This window comes from Scomber scombrus, chromosome 18, assembly GCF_963691925.1.
Source record: "Scomber scombrus chromosome 18, fScoSco1.1, whole genome shotgun sequence".
In the NCBI taxonomy this organism is placed as follows: Eukaryota; Metazoa; Chordata; class Actinopteri; order Scombriformes; family Scombridae; genus Scomber; species Scomber scombrus.
In genome coordinates, this window is record NC_084987.1 from 7551784 (window position 1) to 7579475 (window position 27692).

Below are 27692 nucleotides of genomic sequence, written 5' to 3' on the forward strand. Positions count from 1 at the left end.
GCATGGAGATGTCTGCACTGTTGTCTCTTATTGACTGATCTGGGTGGTGGACTTGTTTCCAAGAAGTTAAAATAAGCACAGCATGCGCATATTATAAGGGGGTGATATAGTTTGGTTTTTAAATGTCTGTAGTCTTAAATGTCTTGCACTCGTATTAAAAGGTTCAGGGTTATGATGTCAATGATATGATGATCTCTTTTATTTTCATACACACACACACACGCACACACCACACATACTCTCACACATGGGCATTAAAGCCATGTGATTTGGCCAAAAGGCAAATTAAAAACAGTAAGGCAGGAAGCATGTGAGGAGTGGATGTGCATGGTTTACAAGCTGGACTAATTTCTAAAGTAATACTCAGTGTTGGGGAGTAATTAGTTACACGTAACGGTGTTACGTAATTTAATTACAAAATAAATGTTAATGTAATCTGTTACAGTTACGGATAAAAAAATGTAATTAAAATACAGTTACTTATGAAAATGTTAACGATTACAAAGGGGGTTACATCTGAAGTCAGACCTTTAAGATTTTCCTCATTTGTTAATGTTTAACATGTTACTGAATGCATATATTGCTGTTTTTATTACTTGAATACTTTAATTCTTTAAAAAAAATATCTTGTAAATAAATCATGATGTGGGCTTATTCGGAGCACACATGCTAGACTTTTAGCTTTTTTCATGAAATATCTTTATTTAATACGCTTCAAGGCTTCAAGTTTCCAGATCAGACTCGTGCAAGTTCAATATTGAACCAGGATTGGATCCAAACTAGTTGTAATGTCACAAATCATGCTCGTAGGCGTGCCCCTTAAAGTCAAATGTTTAGTGAGCACAGAGAAATTTTCCACTTTCAGCAGATGAATGTGAAAACAGCCCTCTAGTGTCAAACTCTTCACATACATCACTCTGCACACTGAAGCTCAAACAAAAAAGTATATTATCAATGGTTCATAACCGAGGTAGTGTTGCTGAATAGATCATAAGGATTGGATTGAAGGATTTTGCAGTGTGCAGATACAAATCCAACAACAATCCATTAGTAAATGTTCAGAAAATGAGAAAATAGTGCCTTTGGGGGTAGGACTATTTACAGCTGTTGATTTGGTGCACTAATGAGCATTTTCAGCAGCAGGACAGCATATTTTGGATTGACTCAGAACAAACTAAAATGCCCATGGTTCATGGTAATGAAGGAACATGTCATTAGTGCAAAAAAAGTGTCTCATTGATGTGTTTTTAATCGTTTTTGGACAGCATGGAGGTCTACAGCAGAGAAGAATGCGCTTTATCGGGCTTGGCATACACAGACAACTTGGGTGTTTTCATGTGATTTGCTGACAATAACAAAAAACCTTTTGAATTTCATGAGCAGGTTGTGAAAAATCCCTTTCCCTGGTTGGACAGTTTTACCACTTACCTTTGTAATGGGTTACCGAGGACATGCACCCAAAGCCATTTGTTATCAATCTACTAGGTATACATACCTGCACAACTGATGGGTCATTAGAAAATGATAAACCCACGAACATTTATTGTCTTCCCACATTTATTTATAAAACATTCATGCCATTATTACCAAATAGAAAGGATAAACACACAGTATGACTTTTAACAAGCTATAAATCCAAATGTATAAATATATATAAACCTTATAAGTGATATATTAAGAATGAGTCAATTATTTAAAACCCGTTAATAAAGCTATTAGTTCCAACTAATTAAGAAAAACCCTGCTTAATTACAAATAGCCTAATGTATGGCTTTGGCTCGGCCTTCGCCCACATACAGTTCATTGGATCTCTAGATCTCCTGCAGCTTAAAGACTTGCATTGAGTTTAGCTGTTTAGTGCTTAAAGAACTGTTAAATGTAAACCCAACATGGCTGTGTGCCTTTATATTTATCTTTCTGTACCTCTCCAACAGACATCACGCCTCTCTGTCTTCATGGGCAACAACAAAAGGCCTCACACAGCGATGTGTTATTAGTTCTTTTATGAAAACAGTATTTTCTCCTGCATACATAATACAAACAGCCATTCACAGAACAACGTTAACACTGCAAGGTTATACTTCACTCACCATTTGTTAGCCACATGCTAGAATCTCATCTTTATCATACACACTGTAATTACAGTAATCTATGTGCAGCACCTTTCATTACTGCACCATTTTATTAGCAGGGAACATCCTTATAAGAGTATTAAATGATCCACTGTACCCTACAATAATTGGTGGACGGATTAGATTATTGCAATCAGTGTTTAACACCTATTGGTTAATTTAATTCTGACAACAAAGAAATGTTACAAGCTTGTCAATAGAAAAGAAACAAACAGCCAACATGCAAGTTATCTTCAAAAGTATAACACAATTTAACTGAATAAAGTCATAAGCTTAAGTGAAATGATGTGAAGGCAAATACAGCAAGTTACATTTTTTAAGATCTATCTGCAACCTAATACTGTTTATATTTCAAGTTCATTCATAAACTGTGGAAATCTCGAAAGAAAGTCTTTTTCTTAAGAGACATTAAAAGTGCCAGAGTATCTGGAGTTTCAAGTAAGACTAGCTGAAATAAACTCTGAGAATTTGTCAAACCGTCGTGAACTATACATCCCGTGGCAATCACTGAAACGGTATTACATCTGTATTACATCACAGTTAGTGCTGAAACATTAATTAATTATAACAACAGTAATATTTATACTGTTTTCAAACTCAAGCTGTAACAAAACTGCTTGTCGTGATTTCATCTAACTGTTAACACTTACGTGGCAGCCTCAGTCAAAAAAGTGTCATTTGAGTTAAACTACCATCTTTCTATAAGTTAAAACAAAATACTGAAGTACAAAAAATGCAAAAGTATAAGATAACATAACATCACTCAGATATGGAATAACCTCCTAAACATGTGAATGAACATTAAGAACTGTTTTGTAGAGCATTACATATCAGTGTGTTTGATGAACCACAGTCATCAGTGCCTCGCTGCTGTTTCTAGAGCACTCAGCGCTGACAAGACCAGATACTCCCACAGTGTATCATGGATTCATTATCCAGCCTGAGGCAATTCATTTGCTGAGAGCCAACATGCTTCTTCATCTCTGATAAACGACATCTTGCATTGGGGATTCAGTGTAAATTGGACGAATTGAGGTCTGGACTGGGAGACCAGCAAGCAGGCAGCAGCAGCAGAAGTCTCTCTCCTCACATTCACAGCTCCTTTTCCAAAGCCTTTTGTTGTTAGAAGAAAGCAGCTCTCCATCTGGTTTCAGATGCATGTCATGCCTTGCCTTTGGCAATGGCTATACGCTCAGACACAGTTTTGATGGGGACTCCTCTGCGAGTCACTTTGATATGGATAAAGAGTGTGGCAGGGGACAGACTGGAACCATCTGCCTTCAGTAAGTGAACATGTCGATAACCTGAGAAGATAGAATATGGTACACATATTATAAACAACATGCTGACTGTTGTGACTGTTTTTAATATAAGGAGGGGACGTTTATGAGCACCTGTGAGTAGGCTTGTGAAAGGTAAAGTGAACTGTCCCACAAAGGCATTTTTCGAAGTGTGATCGTGGTCCTCCACTAAAAACCGCACCAAGGCCAGTTCAGGGACCTGCAGCTGGAAGCTCAGAGTACAGTTCCACTGTGGGTTGAAACCTGTAGAGGGCGCACAAGAGCTGTAAATAAATCATTCAGTAATGTACCTTTCAAACAAACCAGTCATGACGTTGGACAGGAAAAGACTCAAAAATACTCAAAAATATGTCAAGAAATAAGAAATGCACTGCGCTGAATCAGGCATTGCAAAACTAAATGGTGTCATCTGTTACCTCCTGCTTTTGCATCATGACAAATCATTATGAAAATAATAATACAGCATTACATTCATTTACAGTAATCATTCATCATAACCTATCATGCACCAACCATCTGCTTAAAACATCCAGACAGCTTATAATAGAAGATTAATGCTTAATTGTGGATTACCATTGTTGTCAATGCGAGGGGTTTTGCCTTTTGCATTATCAATAGCCACCCCATGAATTTCCACCCACACCTGTGGGTCCACGATGGAGCTAGCCTTGTCTGTGTTGATTTTTGGCAGCTGCTGTGCAGATATGATCTGAAAGGGAAAGGTAATCAGTCAAGTTCTGATTGAAAATGTATCAAAATTACATTAAAGTCAAGTCATTCTTGATCATGTGGCCCAAAAACACAAATCCTTGAAGGGCATTACGATCTGTACAGCATGTGACACACTCCATCTTTAGACCTTTGTATTGGTCAAAGGAAAAACTCCCCCAAAAACATGTTTACAGAAATAACAAGAAACCTTAAAGAGGAAAAGAAAAGGGATTCCTCTTTCAGAACAGACAGGCATGCATATGTACTAAGACAACATATATAACAACAGTAAAATTACACAATGGAGAAAAATAAGGACAATACTAGGTAAATAAAGTGCATACATATATGAATAATAAAAATCAGTAAAAAACAATGTATGTCAAAATTTGCAGCATTGCATTGCAGTATTGTCTGTATCAGATAATAGCATGCTGTCATTGGTTATATCCAATGAGTATCATTTGAGATGACACTAAGTCATCTGATTCTGTGTAAGAATATTCCCCAGTAAGTTATTACTCACTTTTATGGTCAGCTGGGTGGGAACATGACCGGGGCCTCCTCCTGTGTTCTCTGGGTTAAAGTTGGACGTGAGACTTTGCAGGAAACTGGGTTTCAGTACGTATCCACAGCGACCGTTGGGTAGGAAGCGACCCTGGTTCAGGTCCATCTGTTCCCCGGACGTCTGAAAGTTCAGAGCCACTGCACAGCAAATGGAAAAGGGTGAAGTCAGTAACATGATAAACCTGGGCACAGGCACACCAACAGAAAACATTTCAGCATGTGTGAATCAGTAAATTCAAGTGACATCAATGTCTTGTGATGTAACAGGAGTGTGTTCTCAGGAGGGTCAATATTACACTTCTTTGGAATTTACTGAGAGACCACAACGTGTTTTCCAAATACATTGACTCAATTTGCTGCAATCGGAACAACATCCTCGCTTCTACACTGGAGTACTAACCCATCTGGCAGCCACCATTCCACATTTCCTGAGGATCATAGTTGGATGATTGGAGGCGTTGGCCAGAGGGGTAGATCCGGCTCAGCTGCCTGCTGTTGTGTCTTACAAAAAGCTTTCCTGCAAATGAAAAGATAGAAAACCACATGCCAGGATACACTGTAGGCTGATTATATTTTGTGTAGAATCAGCTGCAGTAACGCTTTCAAATCTTTTTGACTTTCTCTCTATAATGTCAAGATGCAATTATTTCCGCCGTTGTACCAGAGTCTTTGATGAGCCGGAGGGCTTCACTTTCAGAGAAGGAGGACATTTCATTTGGTAGTTTTGCAGATGTGTTTTCAAACCCGCAGAAGGGGACGCTCCTACAGTACACCACCAGATCTGATAGCTCTGCGCTCACTTTACAAGACACCTGGGAAGGGCAAATGAAAACATGAAGGAAAATTGATCGATTATCTAGAAAGTACACGTCATTCGGGCAGCCTGCGAGGACTTAATGATTTGTCGTCATAAACTGACCTTTGCAGGGAGCTTCTTGGGTGCGTTCTTATTGCTGCTTGCTAGTTCATCATCTGAGCTTGAAGAGAAGCTGCTGGTCTTTCCCAGCTGGCCCAGGTGAGGAATATGTTTCTTTCCTTTTACTAGAATACGCCCCTTTAGCTCCTGCAAGGAAGGTCATGGGAACAAATTACTTCATTACAAAAATGGACAGCCAGAGGTCTTTGAACAAGGTTCCAGTTGTATGTGTGTGTTTGTTTCTGTACCTCAGGTGAAGGCAGATCTTTCTGTGGTTGGCCACTAAGGGGTTTGGTGAGCAGTTTGCTTCCCAGGATAGTGCGGAGGTGTTTGGCCATGACAGCCTGCTGCTCTGCAGAACAATGATTCTCCAAGGACAGGATTAGAGGGTATGGCGATGCCTGTGGGGAAGAACGTAGGAAATATCTGATGCCAGGCCATTAAACTGCAATTAGTTCACGTAATAGCAACGCCAGCCTCTACACACTGTAATGCAACAGTATCTCAAAAACTAATCGCTGCAGTGTTGCCTCAGAGCCAAGTATGCAACTGTAACCACCAGAAGTGCAGGGAGGTGTGAAGGCCAGAAGTTAGGAATCTGGATGTGTTTACTGACTGACTCCTCACTTATTTCATTAGCAGTAAGGACGAGCAGCTTGCATATTGTCACAGCTCAGGATTAATAGCAGCAAAAGATAACAAATCAGGTTTCTCTTACCTTGAAGGCGTACTGGGCGATGGTTTCAATTACCTCCTGGAACGTCACTTTGGAGGTGAGAGTGTGGCCGTGGTATATGACAGGTTCACCTTTATCTCCATCCCAGCAGTCCAGCTCCACACAGCGACAGCCCTGATTCAGAGCCCTGACAGTAACACATACTTAATATTACACCACAGGATGGTTACAGAGTGTAGGATTTTCAAGCAGGTATAAAAGCAATAAATGATGTGCTCTTTGGTGAGTCTGTGTCTGAATACCTGATGTATGGCTCGGTGCTGCTGGCGCTGGTGACTTGGTCCTTGGTTAGATAGGTGTTGTGTGAGGATGAGATGAAGTAGTGAGCCATGGGGTAAGTCATGTCCTGGTAGACTCTGGTATGGTCAGGGTTTAGCAGATCATTCTCCAGGGATAGCATGTACATAGTGAAACCATTCTGGGTCATGAAAAGGTTCTTCTGAGCTGCAACAAATGGCAAAATGTTTTTAATCAAGCTGCTCATCAAGTGGGTTCATCAGAAAAACTGGTGGTTAAACAAAACAAAAAAACTACTAAAATACAAGCCAAGATATGAGAAGGTTTATACTTAATTAAAGCCAACTTCTCTCACAAAAGAAATCTCATACTTGACATCCATTATCAGGATCAGAATCGCTCATCACATACCATGTACACAGGAATGTGGCTTGATGATACAGCACAGTGAAACAAGAAAAAAGCAGAATAAGACAGTAAAAGGAGAAACACAATAAAATAATGGTAAATAAGATTATATATAGGAGTTAGGAAGAATAATATACAGTTAAGTAATAATGTATGCTACGTATTTGTTGGGCTCAGTAGAGGTTGTACCATCCCATGCAGTGTGTTTGTGAAAGTGCATGTGACTTATGGAGACCTGAGCCTGGCCTGGAGTTTGGTGTGGACATGTGTGTGTGTGTATGTTTCCAGAAGTCCATGACCATCTCCATCCTGACACTGAGCTCCATGTTGTTTTCTGCACACTTCCTGTACTCCAACTCATCATTGTCATTGATGTGGCCCAGGACCATCGTGTCATCAGAAAACTCGACCAGGGGTGGCTGGAGGTGCAGTCACTGGTGTACAGAGAGTACAGATAGGGGGACAGAACACAGCCTTGTGGAGCTCCAGTGTTGCAAGGCAGCCAAGTGGATGCCAAGCCACACCTGTTTCTTCCTGTTCGCCGGGAAGTCTGTAAACCACTTGCAGATTGGGTGGGGTACCTGCAACTGTAGCAGCTTGGTGTACAGATGGTTGTGAAAGATAGCATTGAAGTCCTGACATACGTGTTGGGCATGTTAGACAGGCAGTCCACAGCTAATGGCTCTAGATTGTATCCTTGAGAAGGAGCGGGTGTAGGCTGATGGTCTTGAGGTGATGGGGGTGGGCCACACAATGGGCCATCAGTTTGTGTGATTGGGGACCTCTGTGTTGAGTTTTTCAGCCAGTGCAGAGAATGGGGTGATTGAAGGGGCTTTTCTTATTGTAATCTGTAATTGTGACAAGTGTTTTCCAGCCCGCTGCACGCTCCAGCCTGGCTTTGTACTCCTCTTTGGCAGGAGTCCAAATATATACACAGTATACTTAGAAATATATATATTATTACTTTATATAGCTACTACTACACCTAACAGCAGGCAAACAGTTGTCAAATCATTGCTCCCCATCGGCTCGTTTATTTAAGAAACTTCATTTTTTATCTACTCTAACATGCAAGATGCAATTCACAGAGGGGGATACTTTTTCTTGTCTTGTTGTCAAGCTTATTCCCAGAGCCACTGTTAATCAACAAAACATCTCATTTTCATCATGTTCACCAAACTCATTAGCAGAGGAAATTTTCATAACATGAAATGGGTACTAATTTATCAAACTTTACAATGATATGTTGTCATTCCTAAATATCCTACATAACACATAAAATGTTTTAACTTCTGATATATAACCTATATGTATCATATTTATTTACATTGTGAATGTTTTTTTTAAATTTTTATTATGTTTATTGTAATAATGAATTACCCTTTTTGGACTTTTTTCCTCTCTTTGTTATTTCAAATTCTTAAATATTTTTCCTTGAAAACTCTTTATGTGTTGTGTTTTGTTCTTTTTTGTTACATATATTCATGCTATTTAGTTCCTCCTTTAAAATAACCACTCTCACTGCTGAAAACATAAAGTTCATCACTTTTTGTGCAGCAGAGGATTTTGCCTGAGTTTTTATTATAGCAAAAGCTTTCACAGGTTTAGCCTAAATTACTATTTTGTTAATCAACAGACAGAAACAAAAGGGGAATTTGCTGTGTTTACATAAAAATGTTTCTTGTTATTCCTTTAAAACCTTTAATAAGTGCTTTCAGGACCTACCCCAGTCATTGAGCTCATAGGTGAGAATGAGGCTCTGAGCATGATTCAACGAGGCGTCCTCGCCCTGGTCTCCCAAGAAATCGCGGAGCTCAGCAGTGGAGAGCACACAACCGTTACTTGAATAGTGTCTGAACACGGCATCCAGCTCGGGCCGTCGCATCAGCTCTCTGCAGAACTCCTCAATCTCTATGTGATCCAGGCGACCATCACCGGATCGGTCACACCTCTGAGATACAAGGGAGAGGGATGAGTTGAAAAGACAAAAAGTTGAACACACAAGGAAGAATATACTCATATTTATCAAGGTGTGCTTTTGTTATGGGAGTGCTTCAAATTCCCTGTGGGGAAAATTCTGCAATAATTCAACCCAGCTGTGTTCACTTACATTAAGAATATGGTTCTCTGAGGAGGCTCAGTATTGGAAATTACGTCGGGAAGGAGCGTAAAACCAACAATTCGGCTGTAATAGAGAGCTGGGGGACATAGCAGGCAGTAATCCCCCACAATAAAGAAAAAAATGGCTCTTGATTTCTTGTGGGGAAGATAAGAGAGAGGGGGGTTGCTGGTTGGCTTGCCACTGGTTGGGTAATTGAACACAGACTCTGGACTCCAGGGTGTCACAGTAAGCTGATACGACCCTAACTAGCAAAAATATCCTCCCTGTGCAGTTAGTCCCTCTCTTCTTACTCTCTGAAGTTTTCAGAACTCAGTTCATATGAATTATATTTACTGACCACAAGATGTTGTACAGATACTTAAAATTCACGTGACCCTGACCTTGAATAAGGAGCGGGCATAATGCTCACTCAGGTCAACGTTGATCATCTGTAACAGCCGTTTAACTTCATCGTAGCTCATCTTGCCGTCCTGGTTCTGATCCGCTCGCCGCAGGTAGCCACGGATCCAAGTTCAGAGGATTAAGGAATAAAACCAGAATAAACCCAAAGACATATGATATAAACATACAGTTAGGGCAGGTTCTGAGTACATAATGTGCAGAGATAAACTCAAATCTATGTTGGATTATGCTTCATGATATGGGTGTTATTGTCTAGGAGAGACGGCAGACACTCTTTGTTCTGTCATAATGTGGCTTTTTATTGTTATTGCCATTTTGCAACCTATTGTTTGACTTGGAAGTGTGTCCCTGTCAAATGGTTTTTCTTCCCTTTCCTGTCTAAGGGTTGTTGTTTCAGTGTGCGCCAATAAAAATCTGTTTGATAATGTACCTGTGATTAAAGTCCAATTGAAACAGTATTTCGAGAGTATCTAACTTCCGTATCATGGCGGATTTCCGAGTGAAAGGGGATAGACATAACGTTGGGAGGAATTAGATTTTTTCCTTGAAAAGTGGGCTAAAGTTGAAAGAGGTGCTGCTAAAAGTTAGAGGTTGATCAATGAGTGAAAGTCATGATATTATTGGCTGAAATTGTTTTTTTTAAGCCAAAGTAAGCACTTTTTTTTTACAGGAAGAAACCTGATTGGATTTTGAAGAAATACATTTTTAAATATTTAAATATATTATTAAATAGGTGCACAATATGACCTGGAATGTGGTTTATTTTGTATTTCATCTTGACTTAAAGAGGTATAATTAGTTAACATTAACCTGCCCAAATTTGCAGCCATACAAGAACAGGGCCTTTAAATTAATTAATTTCACTCAATTTAAAGTCCCATATAGCAAAAGAATCATCCAGATTTTGTTGAGGTTCGTATTGTTTAACAGGATGATGTCTAAACTCTAAAAACTAACAATTACAACTCAGCTTTTGCCATGAAATCTCTGATAAATGTGTCAATCAGTTTGTTAGTAACAAGACTAATTTTAGGTGAGCAACAAGAGACTAATTTTAACAGAGGAAGTCTACATATACACATTAGACCATTTAAGATAAATATCTCTGGGGCAATGAAACATAAAGACCAAGAAAGCAAAAGATAGAAGATAGCATAAACTAGATAACTGCCCTGTTGATTTATAATGTATGGTATGTTCACAAAGCTATCAACAGACACTACAGGAGACAAAAACATTAAGAGCTAATGTTATGCACTACCTGATACCTACACTCACATTATCCTCTGGCTATGGGGGATTGTAATTAACAGTGATAGTCAGACTATATTTAGACAGGGCTTTTTTATCTAGTCATTACTGCTCATCTTTGCTATGCTGTGGACGTGGGATAGTGCATGTGACAGCAGAGTCAGTCACCATAGCAATGCGGTCTCAGCAGCACTATATTTATTCTAGCATATTGAAAATTGGGCAGGATATTGGTCCAGCTTTTCTTTCTGAGTCATGTTGGCCACACGCGCTTTCAAAGTGCGGAGCCCTCGCACCCAGCACCGAGCTACATCCTCAGAGGGGCACAGCAGGTCCAGGCTCTTCCTGTCTCCCCTGAAGACCACCGTGAAGCACTGTTTCTCAGGCACCGACCCGGACAGCCGCCTCAGCGCTTCAGACTGACAGCCTTCGCGCACGCACTCCACCTCCGTCACTGCGACTGGACGAGGAGAAGAAAAGAAAAGAAAGGAGAGTTGCAGCTTTGGTCTGAGATCAAAATAACACATGAAGCAACCAGGCTAAAGGTCAAGTGTTTTTTAGGGAATCATAAATTTCCCCAGGCAGAGTGACACAGGAAGGTGATTGTAAAATATAATATGCGCTTTACACACATCTCAACAGGATAATTTTAACTCGCAATGTGGCAGCTCTCTCAGTTAACTTCTTTACACCAACAGTACGTTTTCTGCTTACGCTGAAAGTAAATCATCCTTTGAAATAACCCTTCACTACGCGAGTACATGATCTTCTAACAGAGTTTTCCATCGAGGTAACATTTTATCCGACACCAAAAATAGTGCGTAGAGAGATTTAAAACTTGATACGATATCCAAATCTCATATTTGCAGGGCTCTGGTGAAACTGGGCAACGCTTTCTGCCAAAACACAAACACACCCTGGCTCCTGAGCTGAGTGTCACAAAACACACTGGATTCAGCACAGGCGCTCGTCTATCTCTGCGCAAGGATGCCTGCAGTGGGGTATTCACTCAGTTGGGCAATAAGAAGTGTCTGTCTTGACAATAGCTTCATTATCTTGCTGGAGGCCATTAAGCCTCTGCTGTCCACCTCTTCAAAATTACTCCACATTCCTCCTTTGCGGTTATCTCAGAGACATGGTGAAAGTGACATGTTTGTGTGTGTGTGTGTGTGTGTGTGTGTGTGTGTGTGTGTGTGTGTGTGTGTGTGTGTGTGTGTGTGTGTGTGTGTGTGTGTGTGTGTGTGTGTGTGTGTGTGTGTGTGTAACAGCAGAAGTGTTAAGTGTTGTATTCTTTGCCAAGTGCTTTTGAGCATAAGGCACAGCACTGAACTGCAGGCGTCAGACCTGAAGCTAGGAAAAGGGGAACCAAGCCAAGCATTCATCCCGCACACAGACACACACAGATATGGTGCTCAGCAGCCTGCCAGTGTTGCAATATCCGCATCTCTGCCTGCTGAAGTGGTCACCCTGCCCTCACCCTGCATGTACCTGCCATCAGAGTCAGTTTTACAGTTTAAGTCCATTTAATAATTTCGAGTTGACTATAAGAATAAACTACATTTTTAATGAAAGGACATTTCTTGTTAATTAACATAAAAAAAGATTAAGATCATGCACATAAGAATCTAAATTAAAGGAAAACCCTGAATAAATGAGCAAAGAAACATACCGAATGTAGATGCTTCCACACAGGTGCACTGCATGGTACAATTAAGCAACTAACATCCAAACAAGCTATGTGGCATGTATAAAAATGCTGAGCATGCCCAGCTGTTTGTGATTTGTTTCAAGATGACAAGAAGAAAATATTTAAGTGACTCTGAAAGAGGGTTGATTTTTGGGGCACAGGAGACAGGAGCTTCAGTCACAAATAAAGCTCAACGGGCAGTTTCATTAGGAAGTCACTAAAGTAACATCTGCATTTAGATCCATGAGAAAGACATCAGTAAATAGGGTTGGACATTGTGGTTGACAGTGTTTATCTGCTGACTGTGATGCTCGTGCACAGAAGAGCAACTCTTCTTCAGTTGACTGAGAATGTCGATGCAGGACGTGATCAGACTCTCAGCGAGAACAGTCCGCAACAATTACATAGAGAGGGATTTTATAGTAGGGCTGCGGTGCATAAACCCCTCATTACGAAGATGTATGCACATTCGAGAGTTCAGTGGTGCAAAAACCACAGTCACTGGTCTACAGATATGTGGAAATGATTGATATGGTCAGATGATTCATCCTTCACCTTATTCTGGACAAGTGGACGAGGGCATGTGCAGCACTCACCAGGTTTGAATGCTTGACCCATACAGTGAGGGTATCTGGTGGCTCTGTTATGCTATGGGGGGAATTTTGCTGACATGGTTTGGGTTCTTGTCTCCTTAGAGGAAAGGGTCACTGCAAATCAATACAACGTTGTCCTGCGTGATCCCCTTTATCCTGTGATGAAACATTTCTATCTTGATGGGAGTGGTCTCTTCCAGGATGATAACGCCTCCATCAATAGGGCACAAAGGTTCATTGAATGGTTTTTTAAGTATGAAAATGATATGAATCATATGCTGTGGCCTTCGGAGTCACCAAACCTCAATCCAACTAAATACCTGTGGGAGATTTTGGACTGACGTGTTGGACCACTATCACCAAAACAACAAATGAGGGAATATCTTGTGGATGAATGGTCCACAAGATATCCCTCCAGTAGAGTTCAGAGACTTGTAGAATCAGGTAAAGGCAAAGGTGCATTGAAGCTGTTTTGGCAGCATGTGGTTGCCCAACACCTTACTAAGACACTTGGTTTTTCATTCAATTTGTCACCATTCATTTGTCTGCATGTTTAAAAGGACCTGGCTAAAATTTCCATGGCAGAAGCAATATTCTTGTGTCACAGTGAGGTCGGATCATTATAATTAGTTGCATGCTACGCAGTTACCACGAGAGGCAGAGCACGTGTTCTACGGTTTTAAGTTACGTTGCTGTATAGTAATTTTCATGACAATTGGAATTTGAGTTAATGCAGCTAATGAGGTATGCAGGGTTATCTGTAGGTTACCATATTATCCTTATAGCTATTGGATATGCCAATGGGCTAGTTAACGGCTAACATGCTATCAAAGTTCACATGATTCAGCCTTCCTATGTTTCAGTGAATGTCTAGCAAGCTAATTATCCATAATTTTAACTGCTTATAGCCGTCAAAGTTAATGAATTATGTGAGATGTAATGGTTATTCCCTATGTGAATGCTCTGCACTAGAAACATTTCATGATTTGATCTAGTTGTCACGGCATGTTTGACACCTTGTGTTTGTGATTTAACTTGAGGAGAGCTACACTGCTTGTTGTCATCGTTGTAAGGAGTGTTACACGGTGCAACTCGACCACTATCTATTTCTGGCGCGGTCGCAGCATAATCAAGACGGCCCTCAACACTCACTGACCCACAAACCTGACCGAGCCACCCCATCTATAAGGCTAGAGGGTGTTCGCATTTAACTGCATTCCAACATCAGGAAGGAGGAGACAGACAGAGGGGAGGTGGGAGAGATAAAGGTCAAGCAACAAGGAAGATAATAAAAGACAGAAGAGGGATTGATCTTGTGCATGTCAGCTGACACCTCTCTACCTTTAACCCCTCTTATAGTAACTTTTTTTTCTCAATGAGAATCAGATCCAAGAATAGAAATTTAATGTCAGTTCAAGACTGAATAAATGCATCTGCACTTTGACTTTTCTTTACAGAGTCAAATCGTTTTTTTGAGGCAGGTGAAACAGCTCTGGTGAGGTTAAAAAGATAATAAAAGCTCCTATTAAACCACAATCTTGTTAGAATTTATACTATTTTTATCATTAATAACAAAATCAATTTTAAAGTGTCTGTTTTGCTTTATTTAGTCTTACTTGTTTCTACAAGTTAGGCCACTAATGTAACTGAAACACTGCAATAGCAAGCAATAACAAGATACTGCATGTGCCCTCCTTAAAATACCAACACCCTAAAATGTATTCCTTGAATAACTGGATCTCCACTCTGCATGCTCGGACATAACATCCCATTACATTACTCCCATTATTGGCAGTGTGAAACAATGGGTGCATTTGAAAATGAAGGTAACTGAAAATAAAAGGTGACTCTGAACACTAGGTATGATGTGTATTAGGTTCCTCTTACACTACTTCTTTGCTGAGAATAAACTGCATTTATAGTTAAATTATGGCTTAAATATTCTGGGAAGCAGTTTTAAATTGCCAAAATAAAGAAAGAATTAACAATAAAAATAAAAATAAAGTTAGTTTAACAGCAGTTTGTAATTTTAGTCCAGGAAAGGTAACTTTGTATTTCCACTTTAGCCAGGCCTGGGTTTGTATGTGAATGAGAAAGACAAATAAAAGGGATAGGAGCTTAAAGGATGTCTGACTGTGAACATGACCATTGAGAAATTGTCTAAAACTCGCCATGCTTTGATTTTTACCTTTTTTGATTTATGTTTCTCATTTCCTGCTGTGACAGAAACCATTTAACTCAGTAGACATGATATAATCAGATGCATGTTTTTTTTCCCTGTAAGTGAGAGGCTTCACTCACTCCCCTTTTTGCATCTGCACTCGTGGTAACTGCGTAGCATGCAACTAATTATAATGATCCGACCTCACTGTAACACAAGAATATTGCTTCTGCCATGGAAATTTTAGCCAGGTCCTTTTAAACATGCAGACAAATGAATAGTGAAAAATTGAATGAAAAACCAAGTGTCTTAGTAAGGTGTTGGGCAACCACATGCTGCCAAAACAGCTTCAATGCACCTTTGCCTTTGCCTGATTCTACCTTGTGGACCATTCATCCACAAGATATTCCCTCATTTGTTGTTTTGATGATAGTGGTTCAACAAACTCTGAGTCAAACCTTGACCTCTGAGTTCACCAACTCCAAAATAGGACACTCAAGATTTGTTGGCTCCATAACAGCTGATGAGAGTCAGTTCAATCAACTCTGAGTTAAGCATGTGTGTAATGAATTAAAAAAGCCATGGCAACAGGTAAATGCATTGGATGTGGTAATATTAATGAATGTGTATATGGACGGTGGACATTTATCTTTAAAAAAAAAAGAGCCTGAATCAGAGAAGGGGGAAATGTTAAAGAGTTAACACAATAACGTTTTATTCAGTGTTGTCCATTCATTAATTATTTACCAGACTTACATTTCACTAATGATGATGAAGTGGATTCTGACTGTGTATCAGGCTGCAGCCTACATACAGTACAAGGAGAAATAAGTAACACTGACAGCAAGCATTTAAAATGGGTAGTGCAGTCCAAATTCAAAATATAGGAGGGAGTTGTCTCCCCCCCGTCCCCTCCTCCCCAGACTCAAAGCTCACGTGGGTTTTTAGGTCGGGTGGCATCTATCTTAGTTGATCCAGTTTGTTTCCTTGCTTCCATGACTGCAGCATGCTATATTTGTGTGCCAATGTTTCACATCTGGGGGGGTGTCAACCTTATCTCACAGAAATATGTGAAACGACCACAACCTCTTAACACTGCATTAAATGGTGGTGACACTGTAATGTGTTAAAATGACATGCAAGCGCCACCAACAGGTTGAATCGGCAGAGGGCCGAATCACACAGGTCAAAACTAAAACAGACACTACGCACCAGAATGGAAATTTCAAAGGAGAACATACTGGCTGCAGAAGACAGTATTTCAACTTAGCATGTTGCTGTAATCTCTGATAACATATCATGGTCATTTTATGAGTTAGTAATCAAGTCAAGTCAAAGTTTATTTATATAGCACATTAAAAACCTCAGTTGACCAAAGTGCTGTACAAGATAAAATAAAACTATAAAAACACAATAGATAAAAGCAAATATAGTTACACATTAAAATTCAGGATGTCAAGCTCAAGCTGTCTCTTCCTCTCTAGTACAGTAAATATATTGTATATTGGCAACTACAGATGAAAAATTAGGTACAAATTTTAAATATATATATAGGTGGAAGACAGACATGACTGTAAGCTCACAATCCAATCCAATAACAGCGCGTTTGGTGATTTGCACTTTAAAGGTTTAAAGGTTAAAATACAGTAGATTTTAAAATTTTACATATCTCGGCTCAACAGCATAAAGTGATGCTGCTCGATCCGGCTCACTCGGAAATATTAACATATAATCTCAGATATTATAGGAATGATGATCCACTAGTGTGACTGATCACATCCTGAGTGATAGAAATAATTATTCATTGCTCCCATGTGTCTAATGCTTTACTGATTTTTTTTTTTACTACATTTAAACTGAGATTACACATTATGTGCAATAAACATTTCAGTGCAGGAGGAAATGTAAGAAACTGGCAGTTGTCTTGTGTCACAGTGTAATAACAGGAGGACATGCAGATGTTTTATACTGAGCTGAGACTGAATTCACGCTGTGCAATGAATATTTGAATGTGAGGGCAAAAACTGCTGTTCAAAGAAATGACTGATGTGCATGAAAGCAGTGGAAAGTCCTTGAGTAACAAACTAATATCCAACCAGGATTTAGATTCTGACAGACAGCAAACTTGCTAATTAATTTGCTTCGATATGGACTGAATGAATGAGGAAATTAAACAGTGTGTCCAGCTCTGTAAGAGGAAAGAGACAGAGATGAATTCAGGGTTTATTGATAAAGATCTGCCTCAGTTACCATAGTAAATGACCCTTTTGAGTTTCTGAAGTTGAAAACCAAGAGTTTCCCTCATCTCAGGGTGAACAAACTCAAGAGTTTTCACTAAATCCACTTTCTGAAACAGGGCCTGCGGCATTATTTCTGGGAAGAAACACCGCTGTTGAAATTTTCAGTGTCTCAAACATACACAAACAAAACTCCATGTTGCTCCACTGCATTGGCGGTGTTGAGTGGAACAAGTCTCAGCAGGATCGATTTCAAAACCATGGCAAATGAAAATGGCACTACCTACATGTCTTCATACAGTATTTTAATAATTATCATCGTCATCATATCAACAAACATTGCTTCACTGTCTCTTTTAGGTTTGACTTCAGGAACGATCGAGAGGTTTGAAATACCTGGCACATAGAACACACATATAAACCATGTCAGGCAGATAAGAAAAAAAAGAAGGTTTGTTAGAAACATGTGCTGCGAGCTTTAACTGACCAATAGCTTTCTTACACACACCAGACAGAAGAGTGTTACAATGGATTAATAAAGCATGTATCAACTTTTCTCTCTCTGCCTGGGAGAGAGATGGTCTGACTGTGGAAATATTCCTTTAATGGAGGAAGGACCCTTTAGTCACATTTCTAATATGACATTCAGAATTTAGGTCAGAGTCAATGATAACAGCAATTAACTCTGTGCCAGAGAGACTGACCCAGTGCTCAAGTCTGTCCAGCAGAATATTATGATCTGCAGTATGAAATGCAGCACTGAGATCTAACAGGACAAGCACATAGAGCTTTTTCTCATTAGTGTTCATTATAAAGACATTCACATATTTGACTAGAGCAGTTTCTGTGTGGTGCCGGGCACTGAAACCATCAAGGCTGAATGATAATGCTGTTTTTTTTCTTTTTTCAGTTCCAGTGAATTGACCCTTTGATGGCTTTTGTGCTGCATGCCTTCAAATTCATCTGTGATTAGATTTGCTTTCCATCTGCAGTTCTTGGGGCAAAATATAAAGATGAAATATGACATCTCCCAAATAAAATAAAAAAAAGAACATAATCATACATAATAACCACTTTTTGTGAAATATGGGAACTGGCTTCATTAGTGAACTCATGCCAGCTTCACCTTCTGATCTTGTATTAACATGTCAGAAGTGATCCTGCATATTGTATCTGACTCTTTACAAGTCTATGTATCAGTCTTATGAACTGGTGCATACATTTCCAATGATCATTAATTAGCCAGGCTGCAGAGCCCATGGTTAGCCTCCTCACTTACCAAGGAAACAAGCAATCCCTTTAATGAGGCAAAGTAGAGGAGAGGGCATGAGATAAAGCCAGGATACAACAGCTCAACAACTCTGAACAATAAGCTGGCTCAATAAGCGTGCTGACTCACATCCCAGTCTTTACTGGACTTTTGGAAGGCCTGATCGTCTGTTTCTACATTACTCCATTGTAGATAAGTCTCCCTCCAGGCAAAGCCCTTTTCCCTCTAATCTGATAATGCTTAAGTTTCCTTTCTGCAAGATGAAAACCTTTCAATGTAGAAGATGAATTCCTATTCATGAGCACTCTCACTTTCAGCACTCCTTTTTCCTCCTTAACCCTCGCCACATCTAATAACTAACTCCCTTTTCCCTCTTGGTCCTTTGACTCTTTCCCAGCTTAAATCCTCTCTCCTGGTGAGTTTGCTGCTTTGGAAAGCCCACACACACACTGTCTCTGTTCTCTCACTCACCACAGAGCCGGATTTCAGTCATACTTACATGTCTGCTGGGCTTTGGCCTTTCGGGAGCTTTTAGTGGACTCGCACCACACGGTAAGTCCGTCCTCCATCAGCCGCAGGGTTCGGCTCTTCTGCCACCTCGAAGAGCGAATTTTCACCATGTTGGAGCCCTGCATCATCACACGTATGTCCTCATTGTCCAGCAGCCCTGGATCACACAAGGAAACAAAATGCAAAAAAATGTGATTCAGTTTGACTTTGTCTCATCAGCAGGTTGATAATTTTTTAATGGGTAACTTCATTATTTTCCAACTATTTTCCTATCTTTTTGTGTCTAAGTGAATAATGGGGACAACATTTCTTGAAACTGGTCCAGTATTGAGTGAGAACGCTTCAGCGAGCAGCTGTGAAACAGGCTGCAATGTAATCTGATAGTACCCTGTCAATTTATGTCCACTAAAAGCACTTATTTTTGCCACTTAAAGGCTCAGATTGTGATCAAAAGTGTCTGACAACTATATGGAAAGGATCCTACAGAGTAAGAGAACTTTATTCTTTACATTTCAATTCAACTGGTCTATTTTTTGTTGTGTCTAACCAAGTTTCGCTCGAAGAGAAGTCTCGCAAGAGTTGACTTGTTTCCTAAATAAGTGGAGAGAGGAGTTGTGTTGGAGTGCATAAAGCATAGCTGGGTTTTTAGTAATCTAAAAGATCTTTGAAGTCACAGCTGAATATTTAGGTTTCTGTACGAGACTTCTCCTTCAGTGAGACTTGGTACATTGACAGTGTGCTGTTGCCCAAAATGATTACATTAAATTCTCTCCTCAATACAATTTCAAAAACTGTTGTCCCCATTACACTCTTAGACACAAAAACAAACAGATGGGGAAATATAGCTTTACTTTGCATGAGTCTAATGAGGTTCATCAAAAGTTCATATTGTCTGGTCACTCACTCATATTCCCTCCCAGACTCATTTTTCCACAATGGCAGTGAAGTCTGTTTCAAATAACAAAGTTTTGTAAAATTCCAAAATGCATGAAAGGCCAAGAAAAAGAACAAAAGTGAAGAACTGCATGAAAAATATCTGACAAATTCAAAGTCAAAGAAATGTTGTAGTTTTATAAGTGAGTTCTTGTCCATGGCAGCAGGGAGTGATGCATCTACTTTATTCAAGTGCCACTTAACCCAAATTCATAATTGTTTATTTTTTCTTCTTTTTTGAGAGTTAGGCAGTGGTAGCAGGTAAAAAATGACAAACACTCATTCAGCACTAATATTTCCCTCAAAACACACCTTGTTGACTGGATTCGTCAAACTGACCTCATAAATACAGTCTGCTTATACCCTAAACCCAAGTTTCTGTTTTCTATACAAACCTCACAACAGACCAGGTGAAGCTGTCAGGGAGTGTCCTGTCAGGTGATTTCATGCTTTAAAAAGGTTTACACAGACAAGTTTCTAAAAGCAATGCCCCTTCTGGTTATGGCCTCTGAACGACGACCAACTTAAATTTAGAAGAGGACTAAGAGAAATTGAATGCTGTGCGTGTGAATGGGTCGGTAATTTGTAGATTTATTTCTCTCTCGGGACGGGAGCTGGCCAACGGACGGCAGAAAACGGGGCTGTTATTACAGTTACTGTGTGGAAAGTTGCAAGGGAAGTGCTTGTCTGCCTGTGCTGTTCATACTAGTTTTCCCCAGCTATTATCAGTGATGGAAATTTAATTATGAATGACTTTGACACGACCAGTATTTAGAAAAATGCAGATTCCTTGGATAGAGGCGAGTGTCACTGTTTGTATTAAGCACTGGAAGAATCAAGGCTTGTTATAGGAGTAAATAAAAGATTAAAGTTAGACACATAAGCGATGTATAGACATGGTTAACACATATAATACAGGTTTAAGTTGACAGAGTACGTTAAAACCCAGTGATGTGGTTTCACATGATATACACACTACACTGTGAACTATACTGGGTTTGTTGCATGTATTATACAAAGACATTTTTACATTAACTGGTATTGACCAAATTATAATTACATAATCTAACTCTAAAGTAGAAATGAATAGTTGATTCATGTATAAGTTGATATTTAAGTCAAAATGTGCTGTTTTTTCCTTTTCTTTATTATTACAAATTGAATATGTTTCAGTTTTGGGTTCTTAGTCGGGCAAAACCAGCAATTTTAAGTAGTAGCAGTAACTTTATTGTTATTATATTGAGGGTCAGACAACAATGTAATTACATTTAGATAACTGAGGATGTCAGCTTGTGCTCTGGGAAATCATGATGGACATTTTTCTATTTTTCTAGCTGCTGATGATTGTAGACTGCAAGGTTGAAGTTGAAAGAACCTGTAGGTTGTGTTTACACAGTGGTTTCCCTGACTCTCATTCCAAAGGTTCAAATATGTCAGACCCACAGAGGAAGCATGATGCAATCCAACACTTTGGAGTGGACAATGTTGTATCTATAGACACTTCACGCCAGACTGAAGGCAAACCAAACCAGTGTCAAATCAACTCAACTTTTTCCCAAATATAACAATTATTACTTTTGCAGTGGTATGGAGAGTTTTATTTCTCCAACGTATCTATTGTTATCTGGTGTTTTTACAGCAATGTTTTGGCTTTGTTTTACAAGTGAAGAGGAAATGGAAATGAAAGAAAATGAGTGCAGACAGACAACGTGGATGAACTCCCAGATGATTTTGATCTGGGAGCAGATGCGCATATTTTGAAATAAGACATTCAGGTTCAAAAAAGGTTTCTGAATGTTTTGCATTGTGCAAATTCACATTATGCATGACAACGAAGATGTAAAATATGTCACAAAATTTAGTGCAAAAATTGAATTTTTCATTTTTAAACATCCTGTCCTTGTAACAGAAAACAGTCTTACACCAGTTGGTTGAGCTCTGTTTGTAATTTCTTATAACAGACAGAGGTCAACTACAGTTTTACAGTAGACCTGTTGATAAAGGACATTCAGCTATGCCTCATTGCTTCTTTTGCAAGGATGAATAGAACCTCTCACAGAGCTCTTTTCTCTTTCAGTGCTTCTCAAAGAAGAAGTCTAAACAAACTCTCACTCTTGTCAAATATTTCTTCGTCTCTTCTGCTCACCTCTAAAGATTTGTCCAGACGCAGTTGGCATACTGTCTTTTCTCTCTTTTCCTAAAATCAATTAGGTCGTCCTACTGTCAGTGCCAAATGGCTTGACAGAGATTCTCAGAGGGCCCCCAAAGCTACAGCACAACAGACACTGCTCTCAGTCACCCCCCCCCCCCCCCCCCTTCCTCGACTACAAACAAAGTGGGCGCAGCCGTGGATTTCTCCCCACTCACAGGGTCGAACACAAAGAAATCCCGCTGCCAGCCCTCCATCCATGACAACCCTGTTTTTCCAAGCTGTTACCACATGCAAGGCATTCCCACAAGCTGAGCACAAGAACCTGATTAACTGCAGGTCACTGACTACGTTAAGCTGCCCAAACAGCCTCAACTGTCTCATCCCACTGCTCCACCTTTTATTATTGGTTATCCAGCCTCAACCACATTCTTGCTTTCCTACCTGCGCTGTTTTGATATCGAACCAAAACAGAACAAGTGGGAACAAGTCTGCAAGCATGAGCCACTAGAGTTTTCTATGCATGGAAACAGAGGCACATTCACATTTTAAATCCACTATGTGCTTCTGTAAGCCTCTTCATAAGTGTGCAAAAGGAGGGATGGGCATGATTCTTGAGGCAAGACAGCTGAATTGTGTTTTCTTTTCATCGTCTCCCGCAGAAAATCTTGTTGACATCCACTTCATCAGATGGTCAAAGCCCTGCATGCCGACTGGCTAGCAACCATGCTGATGCAACATAGCGTAGAAAGAAAAAAAAAAACATTTCCCAGAATGAGAGAAGGAAGTTCCAAAAAACTGGTGAATAACTCTTAACAGCTTTTTGTGTGTGAACAAGTGGCCGCGAGCAAGAAAGAAAACAGGCGTCTGCTGAATCAGCTGCAAGAAAACAACAAACAAATGAATCCCAAAAGACATATTTCTCCAAGGGTGTATCTGCACCAGGCGTGGCGGGGTGCCTCCAGGCTGAGAGGAGCATCAGTTAAAAAAAATAACCGTATCAGCTGGTCAGTAATAGATTGTGTCTGCATGAGTCCTCTTCACTCAGACCCACATACCAGCTCCTCCTGGGACACGGTTCACGTTTCTCTCGGCATAACAACTGTCACGAGAGCCAACGAGCAAGGATTCTATACTTGCATAAAGATAGACAAGTTAGGGTGTTGTCATTATACTTTTGAAGGGCCACTTCAATTTTCTTAATTCAGTCCCACAGCTGTCATCATGAGATGCTGCAGTCAGCAAGTAGGGCAGTCCTCTCTGTGCATCTCTTAAGGAAAGGTCCTGTCTTTAAAGAAAATGAAATCCTAACCTTAAAACCTTGCCTGATCTGACAACACATTCCTGGAAAAAGGATTAGCAAAAAACTGAGTGTTATTTGGAAATGCAGAATTACTGCCAGTGGTTTTTTGGACAGCACAGAGTTGAACATTAAAGCCATGCAGCCTCTTTGTATTCAGTTGAATTTAAGCCGTTTTTGGTCACATATTCTCTTTGTCTACTGTAATGAATGATACATCAATCATTTGCTCATTAATAAACACGATACGACCCTGCAGTGTATAAAGCAGTTCTTCTATCATTTCATTTATGTAAAAAGAAAATCCAATAAATAGACCACAACCACCAATGAGTTGATCCTACTGACAAGCGTTAGTGTAGTCAAAGCTTGATATTCCTCTTTGCCTTACAGCTCTTTTGTTCAAAAACCATTAACCCTAATCCTCCCGGCTGGGGTATTCACAGACCCCAGAGGTATACTTTTTGTCAAATCTCACAGACGCTTTATGATTGTATCATTCCAGTTTTAATGATTTTGTTGCTGCAAGTTGTTCCTAATGAATTCACTCCATTGTTTTCGGATTCTGTTTTAATTAGTGCATTTAAAAAAAAAAACAACAATGTATTTTGGGGACTCAAAAACACCCATTTCTGCCTATGCAGATTTAATAGATGGAACTATTTATTGAGCGATGGGTCCTGGTGTAAAGTACCTTACACTAGTCAGTCAGTGGTAATATATATGGTTGTAATTCTGTCAGTCAGTATATCTATATATATACTTGTATATGTACACACAGAGAGACAGTACAGAGCATCAGTATATATACATGTTTAATTTTGAGTCCTTTTCAGAGTCATTTCCCTGATTCCAGCTGCTCAAATGTGAATATTTTCTGATTTCTTTTGTCCTCTGTGATAATAAACTCAGTTTATTTGGGTTATGAAAACAGTGATCAACATTTTTCCCATATTCTGATATTTTATAAACCAAACAACTAATGAATGAATCAAGAAGTCTGTGAAGATTCTCTGTCACCCAGGTCGTAGTTATCTAAGGGGGGTTTAGGTTAACTAGACTTGGTTGTAGATACTTGAGGACGTTTTCTCTCTCATCTAGGGGGGCTTCCTCAGTTCTAACTGACTGGTGGGGAGTTCCATTACCCCTCTGTGAGGTCGTTAACACGCGGTTCGTCACATCCTGGATATTGTTCCGACAGTCATCAGAGTTGTTAAGAGTCACCTGAGGCCAAGTGTAAACCACAGTTATCGGAGTTGTCACATGAAACTGTTAAATCTCCTGGGAAAAGATGAAAGGACTGTATTGTAGGTGGGGGGGATAAATGGCCCCGTAGACCTCCAACGTACACAGTTGTCCTTGAAAGAGGTTCCCTTATCTCTCAGGAGGAGGCAAACTGCTGAGTCTTGAACTGAGGAGCAGCCCCTCCTCTGCTGGGCCATAATGATAATGAAGATTATTGTTAGTTGCAGCCCTAATTGAGATTATTAAGAACTATCCAATCAGCTTTCAGTACTAGACAGTGTTTGATAATCAGTGTTACAGACACATTTCAGTAAAATCATTACAATTATGAATGAATGCAGCTCACATGATTGGTTTGGCTCTGCATGGGATTTATTGGTGCTAAGAACAATATATAATTGCCTTTTTATAGATTATAAAACGGTAATTATCGCTAATAAAAGAATGGACCTGCTTGTAAAGAATTTGACCTCCTAAGCTGTTTTAATCAGTAAGACAACTAACTTATTCATTTAAATAGACAGTTTCCCAAAGAAAATACATGAAGCTCTGAACTCTGATACAGTAGTTCCAATTCAAACCCACAAAAATGTGGATATGGAGGTTGTTTGTGTTATTGCTGGGCACAAGCTGGCTCAGTGTTTGTTCTCAAGAAGCTAATTGCAGTGTCCCACTGTCACAGTGCCACAGAGCTCCAGAGTTAACTCTGCAGACAACCTTGGACACTTGTGCTGAAATTAAATCCATAAAACCCCCCCATGGGATGTCTGTGGCAACGAATATATTCATGCATGTGCACTTGTCTAATTCAAACACAGATAATCTCAAAACTAACATATCTCAGCCTCGCAGATGACGTTCACCTCTTAATCTGTAGAAAAAGCCTTACAGTAAGCGCACAGATATGTTAGAAAGACCTTTGAAAAAAAGAAAAACAAGAAAAACACAGGACTTAGTCCTATGACACCACATGACACACACAACTACTGAATTCACTTCATTCCAGCCTGTAAAAGACAAAACTATGCAGTGTTTTTCACTTGATGTAAGTGAGGATTAAACATGAGGGCACGTTGGGTTAAAGGCCACCTGACTGATTTATGGAGACACATGGCGTTAAGGGGTCGGGGGGAGGGATGACCCCATTGGCTTCATTATTCAGTATTAGCAGGACGCTCAAATATAGATTTGACAGTTGCGTGTTACGTTTTCACAGAGATATAGTTTCGCAACTCAAACAGCAGTAATTCTCAAACAAGAGCTTGCATAGTGCTAGAGTTTCAACATGGTCTAGAGCGTCAGTGACACGATCTGGATCCCAGGACACACGAACTGCTGCAAAAATCATTTCAAGTAATGTTCTGGAGCAAGAAGTTAGTCACTTCAGTGCCAAAATGGTTATATTAAACATAAACAGACTATCAGCTTTCATTAAGTTATATTTGATGAACAAAAAGCTATTACTCGTAGGATTTCTGAGAGACTCTGGGGGTAAAATGCTGCACATTATTTAATTTTGAAGTTATGAATGTAGTCATTGTTATGCAAGTCTTATAAAGAACTTGCCGATTCATGAAGTCATGCTGTTTACTTGCTGTAAATCTGCCACAGAACATAAACAACATATTACCTTTTTTTTTTTTTTTTTTTACATTACAACACTGTCTGCTGCACGGACATTTTATATGTGTGCAGAATAAATAGTCAAATGGCACAGCTTCAATAGTTTTACAAGAAAGGGCAAATGTGCCAGTGGGGGTGCCAGACTGTACCGTGATCCAGATTTCCACACATCCAGAGTTTTTTTCCGAGGTTCTGACAGGTGCTGTGTTGCTGCCCGGCAGGTGTCTATTTTGGGTGGGGTGTGAGTTGCGAGTGCTGGTGTAGGCTGGGATGGGATTGGTGAGGAGCCTGAATCACACTTAGTGAGCTAGTGAGCAGTCCGGCTCTTCATTAACACATGATCGCTGTAGCTGCACCCACATACACTGTCCATTACAGCTCTGTTTGATGTGTCAGCAGCTCCTCATTATAAGCTGATTACCAGTAAACTGTCATTTTAAGAGGAGGCTATTACAAATCAGCCTTGTGATTTTCTCTAGCAACATTTTTACTTGGGGTGTGACCAGGTAACTAGGTCAAGCATGAGGACAAACAAAAAGGAAAGTAAAAACAGAGCTTCAGAGAAACAAACAACACAGATTTTAAGCTTTAAATTATAACGAATAATAATCAAATAAGTAAGACTGTCAGTAGCCAAGCCCACAAAGTAAATAAGCAATCCTATAACTTCTTTTAAAAGTGTAAGAGAAGATTATTAACATGATAGGAATGCCACAGCGATATAATAAACCATCATAAGCATTAAAATCCCTGCACACTCATACATTCATAGCAAGGATGTTATGTGAATTTGCACCAGAAGAAAAACTGCACACTGAATACTATAGACACATATTTAAGCCCTTAAATATCATTGTAGTGTTTTTTTAACCTCGGGGTAAAAGTTTGGAGGTTTCCTTACCGAGCCTCCTGATGGGATCCATCGTCTTCTCGGCCACTGTCCCCTTCTGCTGTCTGGGACTGGTGGCCGGTGACTTGCCGCTGCCTAACATGATTACAACTTATGGACACTCCAGCGAAGTAACTGCAGGCTACAGCTTTAATACTCGATGCACTGTGAAGTAACACTAAGTCAGAGCGTGCAGGTGTCTTTCCACCAAAAAAAACACTCCGGGCAGCGACAGAGAGGGAGAGAGAGGGAGAGGAAGAGAGGCAGGCGAGCGCAAGTTATCCCTTTTCCACATGTAAAAAAGTCCCTCCC

The 27692-nt window shown here is 39.8% G+C and overlaps 1 protein-coding gene across 1 annotated transcript; it reads right to left on the minus strand.

The window, feature by feature from the left end:
- Positions 1 to 1500: 1500 nt before the first annotated feature.
- On the minus strand, positions 1501 to 27692 carry plcd3a (phospholipase C, delta 3a). The gene is made up of 15 exons (XM_062438836.1): positions 27393 to 27692; positions 19231 to 19398; positions 11015 to 11243; positions 9511 to 9640; positions 8734 to 8959; positions 6606 to 6807; positions 6346 to 6490; positions 5876 to 6028; positions 5631 to 5774; positions 5373 to 5523; positions 5112 to 5228; positions 4671 to 4849; positions 4007 to 4142; positions 3527 to 3676; positions 1501 to 3436 (listed from the first exon to the last, which is right to left on the minus strand). The coding sequence occupies exons 1-15, from the start codon at positions 27481 to 27483 to the stop codon at positions 3294 to 3296; spliced, it is 2364 nt and encodes a 787-aa protein (XP_062294820.1). The 5' UTR covers positions 27484 to 27692; the 3' UTR covers positions 1501 to 3293.